The sequence below is a fragment of the Citrus clementina genome, unplaced genomic scaffold (genome assembly GCF_000493195.1).
Source record: "Citrus clementina cultivar Clemenules unplaced genomic scaffold, Citrus_clementina_v1.0 scaffold_2, whole genome shotgun sequence".
Classification (NCBI taxonomy): Eukaryota; Viridiplantae; Streptophyta; class Magnoliopsida; order Sapindales; family Rutaceae; genus Citrus; species Citrus x clementina.
The window spans coordinates 24,172,082-24,179,925 of NW_006262688.1; the positions used below are offsets into that span (position 1 = coordinate 24,172,082).

The 7,844-nt window shown below is 34.3% G+C and overlaps 1 protein-coding gene and 1 pseudogene across 1 annotated transcript in view; one reads left to right on the forward strand and one right to left on the reverse strand.

Annotated features, from left to right (window-relative positions):
* Positions 1-2,507, reverse strand: part of LOC112100996 — a 3,868-nt pseudogene extending 1,361 nt beyond the window's left edge.
* Positions 2,508-6,270: 3,763 nt separating this feature from the next.
* Positions 6,271-7,844, forward strand: part of LOC18052185 (receptor-like protein 9DC3) — a 5,965-nt gene continuing 4,391 nt past the window's right edge. The window contains exon 1 of the mRNA XM_024190882.1: positions 6,271-7,363. Coding sequence (XP_024046650.1) covers positions 6,271-7,363 — 1,093 coding nt within the window. The remainder of the gene's footprint in view (positions 7,364-7,844) is intronic.

The following is a 7,844-nucleotide window of genomic DNA, read 5'->3' on the forward strand; positions in this document are numbered from 1 at the left end:
TGTTTGGAGGTAATGTTTTGGAGGTATTGATAAGTAAAATAACCTATTCGATAGCTTTCTAGCCCAAAATACCATTTTCTTACACTGGGTTAAAAAAATAAAACTAAAATAAACAAAAATCAAATTGGACACGGAGCTAGTTACTAGCTTCCTAAACACGAATCTATTTTACAATTGGTGGAACAATAAGAAATATGTCAGTTACTTGGTCCATTACAGAGCAGAACTCCCAATGAATCTAGTAATAGTTCTTATTTGGATTCAATACATTTACTAGAGACTAACATTTACTAACGGGATTTTACCCACACGCCCTGCCTATTCCTCCCTCCTAGAATTAGGGGGTATGGAAAACTTCACTGCAATCAAATAACCATTTAATATCCCATGATATCAAAAGGATATAGAAACAAAATCCCACCAAAAGATAGTTAATGAAATGTTCCATTAGTTCAAGGATTCAATGGCTCCAATACTACCTAAAATTGAGGGCGAAGTAATTCATAAAGGGAAAGACTCTAAACAGAGAGGGACAGTTAATGAAGCAAAGGAGGATTCATTGAACTACACCATTAATCTGTGAGTTGAATTAAGAACATTTATTATACTTTATTGTTTGAAATTACTATTGAAGCCCTTTCATCTGATACAAGCGTCGGAGGTTTTCTGCTGGCAATAATGTTGGGCCTCCGACAGTTTCTGCGTTAGCAAAACGAGATCAGAGTCATCAATGGATGGACAGCAATTACCATCAATTAGCAGAGTACCAGTTTCCGACAAATATAAATCTGCTTGTTGAAGCCAAAATTTGGCACCAACATCTCTTGCCTTCCCTGTAATATTTTACCGTATCTCAAGGCTTAAGTATCCATTAGCAAAGCTAATTTGTCATGTAATAAAGACGATAAAATCAACCCTTAAAACCTACTTGTTGGAGATGCATTAGTAGAATCTATGACTCCAGAGTTGCTATAAAGCTACAAATTTCATAAATGTAAAGAAGCAATTAATTACCTCTTTCTCTTTCAGTTTGCTGTCTAATTCTGCAAAATGCTCCTCAGAGTTGTACAGACCCGAATGGTAAAAGCATCTCTTCAAGAACTGATCCATTTTGTCTTCACAATTTTCCCTGTAAGTTCCCTCCACTATTACTAAATACAAAATGCATAGGCTGCTAAGAATTACATTTGAGAGTTTCATAAAATTACATACTTCTTATCAATTCTACAAGTTAAAGTTTTGCTAATCACGTTCCTCAGATCCTCATCAGTCAATTTAGTCCGAGCATAACCAAAAACTGTAAAATCCTGCATAAGGATGATAAATGGAAGACAAAATGAAAACTTATCAGCTATTTAACATTCATCACGGTTGTTGAAAAAGTGAAATTAGTGAAGCAACAAAGCATAGAACCTCAGGCAGACAATCTTCATAGTATAGTGCGAAAAGTGCGGGAAAAATCTTCTTCTTTGCGAGGTCCCCTAAGGCTCCAACTGTTGAATTAGCTAATGAAACTGAATCTCATGCAACACACGTTGGAGTGCCAGCTGGAATCAAGCCAGCTGTGAATCTAGTAGCTAGCCTAGAAGTGACGGTGACAGATGCACGTGAGAAGCTAAAGAATTCCAGGTGGCAAAACTGTTATGAAGAGATTCCCATGCAGTTAGATGTGGCTGGAATTAGTTGACAGTTTAGCTATTGTTAATTGTGTATTTGTTATTTTGTTAGTTAGATTGCTAAGCAATAATTGGCGTGATTAGCAAGATTAAGATTGAACTATAAATACTGAGCTAAGCTCATAATTGTAAATTGAGTTCTGTGATAATAAAACTGAAACAGATATTCTTCTTCATTTTGATCTGTAAAATCTAACTCCAACAACTGTTATGTTGAGTGTAGAACCCGCTTTTTCAGATGATGCCGGAACGGAGGCCTCTATCGCTTAAGGCTCGGAATGATCGTTGGCCAGAGGTTTTCCAGCTAAATCTAAACTCAAAATTGCAGCTAGAAATCAGCAATGAGAAACAAAACTGATATGCTGAAGACAAAATCTAATCATTGCAAATGATTATGATTATATCAATGAGCGGACAATTTGATAAACCCTCTTTCCAAAACCAAATTTTCTTCGCATACAAATTCATTTGGCAATTGTCGAAAACAGGAAAAATCTTTTCTTTTCTTTTTTTGTTAAATAAGATATTCATTTTGGACACAGTTTATGAATAAGCAATTGAATGAGAATTAAAACCCATCTGATACTGATTCGGCGTAAAAGACTACAGTAGAGGAACCAGTATCTCACTATCTTCCAAAGAAACAGCATTGAAAGGATGCCCATTAGAGGATTTGAGCTGAAAATGCTTTCTAGCATGGATTCTTGACTGAACTTGAGATACCCAAGCGGAGAAACAAGATTTTCTTGGGACAACAATGAAGTCACTGAAGAGTTGTGTCTTGTAATGCTTCAATGAAGGAGAACAAGGACTCAAATATGCAGTAGCCATGCTCAGTTAGGGATCAAGAAGAGTGTAGAAGTTAGGATTGAACAAGCGTGTGCATATGGATTACGTTTATGGTTTGTGTTATAAAGATTGTACCTATAAAATAAATTTACAAATGCAAGTGCCCTTTTCCATTGATGAAGGGGCCAGTGTCCCTGAAGTTACTTTTCATATACTAAACAAATCTGTTATATGAGGTCAAGAATTTTTCCTTTTTCTTTATTCTTTTCTAATTTATAAATTTTAAGTTTACAAGTCAACCGAGCAAAACAAAATGTTTATGAAACATGCATAGAAAATACAAACTTGAATTAAGAGTTAAAATACTTCCCTAAAAGTTCTATAAATACAACTGACTTGTACTAGCTATTGGATGGTTCTTATCTAAATTGAAGAAAGTTTTAACTTACGAATGTGTTTATTTGGTGGGGGTTCTCATACTTTAATAAAGTATGAAAAAGTATGAAAAAATTGTTATGCTACATTGCAATGATATATTATATGACATGATAGTTTCTTTGACACTTTAAATAAAGTGCCAGAATTTTCATTGTCAAATTATAGTAACTTTCTCTATTTTATAACACTATATAAATAAACGTCGCTTGTTGTTATAAAATTTTCAATTATTTTTAACTTCCCTCTTGTATCAATAAATAGCTTATTTGGTATTAAGACAAAAGGTTGTGACTACGAAGCAAAAATTATTAGTGTGTTGTAAATATAATTTTTGAATAAAAATTTTGACAAAAATAATAAACATATTATATATTTTTTATCATACAAGTGTTAAAATGAATCAAAATAATTTTCAAACTACAGTAATAAATATTCTCCAATGACTTTAGTGCTATAACTAAAAAGTTACAGCTATCCAACCATACTATTAAATACTAAATAAGATCTAAGATTGAGTGAAAACAAAATTAATCAAAACCTATTTTTCAAGAAAAAAGAAACTCCACTTGTATCCATTTATAAATTTATGGATAATTATATGTAATTTTTTTAGAATTATTTACACAATAAATATATATAAGGTGGTCTACCTCCTTTGCAACGTGACTTTTCATTTTAATGAATCGGTGATTTTTTTCATGGTTGATTGAAATTGAGGAAACGTGTTAGGTCGTTTGGGCGTTTTTGTCGCTGACTTTTTAATTATTGAATTATCTCTGGGACTTTGGGCCAGCCGTTTTAAAGTGAATTAACTTTGCCGGGCTTTGACAGATGATTCGATTTCTATTTAGAGTTGGCCTTTCGACACCCCCTGTAAATTTCTTGTAAAACCCTTCTTTAAATGGAATTTCCGAAATAATTAAAAATAAATTAATTCTTTTTTATTTTGAATGAAAATCCAATTAAAACTCATAAATAAATTATTATTTTAATAATTTTTTCACACCCATTTCATTTCATTATTTATATTTTAAATTTTAATTGAATTTTTTTAAGAAACTTTAAAGAATTTAAAAAAATTGTGAAGTAGAATTTGTGTAACAAGATAAGAATAATTTAAGATTTTAGAACTTTTATGCATTTACAGATAAGAAATAAAAAAAAAATTCTTTTTAGGATGAAATTTAGTAACAAAATGATTGATTTTAATTTATAATTTAGTATTTTATGAATTAAGTTGGAGTATTTTTCGGGAATAAAATTTCGAAAGGGGTGTCATAAAGATTTTTGGGGTGTTAGAAGCTCCACTCGTATGGTTATTAGTCTACATCAGGTTTTGGGCTGCCTTGTGTGCCCTGGCCTACTTGGACAGTCCAATACAAAGATTGGATTTGTATGTTGTAAGAGTTGCATTTGCATGAACCTTTTCAATTTTGGTTGCCATTTTTCTTATTTTCTGTAACAACTAATAAAATAAAAAGAGAAAATTGTGGTCAGATGAAGAATTGCTGTGTCAAATTGTCATTTCCAAATAAATAAAATGAAAATGATCACATATTAACATGTGACAAATGTTAAGCTTAGTTGAAGAAGAATCAGTTGGTGGGTTGCCAAGAAGAATCAAATGACTCAAAGCTATTGTCTTTGCCTTTCTAGCTCAAATTTTAGCTAAGGGAAACGTAGTATCCCAATTTTATTTTATTTTTCTCAAATTTATGCATAAATTAGGTGAAATAATTTTAATTGGGTTCAATATAGTGGATCCATTGAGGCCTTAGTGCCCAATTTTGCCACAGCAGAAATTGTTCAACAACAACTACTGCAATACAGCAGAATTTGTTTTGAAGGAAAGGAACTAGATTCTCTGATCTCTTTTGCAAAAGCTGAAGCTGTTATAGAAGCTTATCAAAGAGTAAGGCTCACAGGAGAAACACGCATTGACAAAAAGGTTACTGGAGTTAAGGAGAAATGGAATCCTCCGCCAAGTAACGTTAGTAAGATAAATGTGGATGCAGCAATTGACAAGCAAAATCAGCAAACAGGGGTGGGAGTAGTCATTTGAGATTCCAACGGCAAGAGAATGGCGGCAGCGGTCAAAATATCAAAACAGTGGAAGGATGTGGCTTATACTGAGGCTGAATCTATGGAAATAGGGGCTTGAGGTAGCAAAGGAAGCTGCTATGTCTTACCTGATAATGGAGATGGATTGCCAAGAAGTTGCTGATTTAGTTAACTAAGAAGAAAGGGAGTAAGACTGAGATATTTTGGGTAATTTCTGAAATCCAAAAATAGAGCAAGTGGTTCCAAGAAGTCAAAGTTCAACACGTTCCAAGGGCATGTAATGTCCAATGTAATTGACCTATGGCTGGACCCCATACCAGCAAACATAGCTATGTTTTGTCTTGTCAGTTGAATGAGAAGATCTTCACGTACATGTGCTTCACGAATGGCAAGACTAACAATGAGAGAAGGGAACATGTGCTTCACGAATGGCAAGTGAATGGACATGAAAAACATATCTCGAATTATGTTTTTTTCCAATTCGAAAAACAGACTTTAAGACTCGAACAGCTGTGATTGGATATGCAAGTGGGCCACATCTCCAGCAGAAGAAAGTACGAATGGCTCAAAAAGACTTTTCGACCGCAACAGCAAACTAATGGGAGGAAGAGGAGATGCAGGCAATGAATGTAATTAGGTTACTTGGTGTAGAATCCAGACTCGATCATGAGCTTCAATAAATCTCTTACTACGCTATCCTATTATTTTTATGAGTTTTTAAATTTTATCTAATTAAGATCTAAACTTTGTAATTGTAATTTTATATCTGAGAGGTGGTGGAATAGGTGCATAATTGTTGTGACTGAGATATCTAATAATTTACATTGAAATAGTAGAAATACCAAAAATACAATTTTATTTTAAAATATATTTCAATTTTTAAAAATTGTTTTCAAATCCTGACTAATTTTAAAAACGAATTACTTATTACACAAGTCTTCTGCCCGTTTGTTCACGTACGTCTTGTTGATCTCAAAAAGCCAATTATATCGTAATAAAAAAAAAAAGCCGATTATATTTTCGGGGACGGCCACACCGTGGAACCTGACTTGCACCGGCAAGTCATTAAGTCCACAAACGACTTTGACTTTGAGTGCTTTTCCTGATACCACATACTCATACATCCTACTGGATAAAACTTCTCAATTTCCACAAATCAATTGACTCGGAGAAATTAAAAATCCCAAGAATTATTTTACAAAAACTGCAGGTTGCCTATATAAAGACAACGCTGTTTTACTACCATGCACGCATGCAATAAAAGCAAAATAACTTAAAGCCATTTTAGAATTCCTGTTGAGACGTAATGGGGTTATCTTTAACTTTCTTCACATTTAGACATTTAGTTTTATTTTCCTTCTTAATATTTCATCTTGCAATTGCTCACTTCATTTCTTCTACTCAGCCACTCTGCCATGATCATGAGCGTTCTGCCTTGTTGAATTTCAAGGAAAGTCTTGTCATTAATCAGACTGCTTCCTCTTATTCTTCTACTTATCCCAAGGTTGCGACATGGAAGCCGGATGAAAAAAATAGGGACTGCTGCTCATGGGACGGTGTCAAATGCAATGAAGACACTGGCCATGTTGTGGAGCTCGATCTTGCTAGCAGTTGCCTCTATGGTTCTATCAACTCTACCAGCAGTCTCTTTCAGCTTGTCCATCTGCAACGGCTTAGTCTCTTCGATAACAACTTCAATTTCTCTGAAATCCCTTCTGCAATCTTAAACTTTTCAAGGCTAACCCATTTAAATCTCTCTCAGTCTTATTTTTCTGGTCAAATACCAGCAGAGTTGCTGGAGCTCTCCAATTTGGAGGTCCTCGACTTATCATATAGTAATTTTGATACTTTTTATCTGAAGCTCCAAAAGCCAGGTCTAGCAAATCTAGCTGAGAATTTAACCAACCTGAAAGCACTTGATCTTATCAATGTCCACATTTCTTCAACAGTTCCTCATACTTTGGCAAATTTATCTTCTTTGCGTTTCTTGTCTCTCAGTGGATGCCGTTTGCAAGGTGAATTTCCCCAAGAGATTTTCCAGTTACCCAACCTTCAATTCCTTGGTGTGATGAAGAACCCAAACCTCACTGGATATTTACCACAATTCCAGAAAAGCAGTCCCCTTGAAGATTTGAGACTTTCAAGCACGAGATTTTCAGGTAAGATTCCAGATTCAATAGAAAATCTTGAATCTTTATCTTACCTGGATATTAGTGACTGCTCCTTTATAGGAAAAATTCCATCTTCACTTGGTAACCTTACCAAGCTCGAATATCTATCCCTTTCTGGTGGTAATGGATTTTCGAATGAGTTGCCTACCTCCATTGGAAATCTTGCGTCTTTGAAAACTCTAGAAATTAGCTCATTCAATTTCTCTGGTACACTTCAGGCTTCACTTGGTAATCTTACCCAACTTGATTCATTGACAATTTCAGATAGCAATTTTTCTGGTCCAATGTCTAGTTCATTGTCTTGGCTAGCTAATCTTAACCAACTCACTTCTTTGAAATTTCCCTACTGCAACTTAAATAATGAGATCCTGTTTGCGATCTCCAACCTAACACAACTTACTGCTTTATATTTGAAAAACAACCAATTAACTGGTCCAATCCCATATTCGTTGATGAAGCTTAAAAAATTGTCCTTTCTTTTCTTGGGATTTAATCATCTGAGTGGTCGTATTCCAGTTGAAATTAGTAACCTAACTCAACTGCAGCATCTGCAATTATCATCGAATCAATTGGAAAGCTCTGTTCCAAGCTCTATCTTTGAGCTTAGAATCTAGAAGGCTTGACCTTTCCTTCATAATCTCAGTGGCACAGTGGATCTAACATGTTCCTTCTTAGCTTCAAACGTTTACGATATTAAATCTCTCGTCAA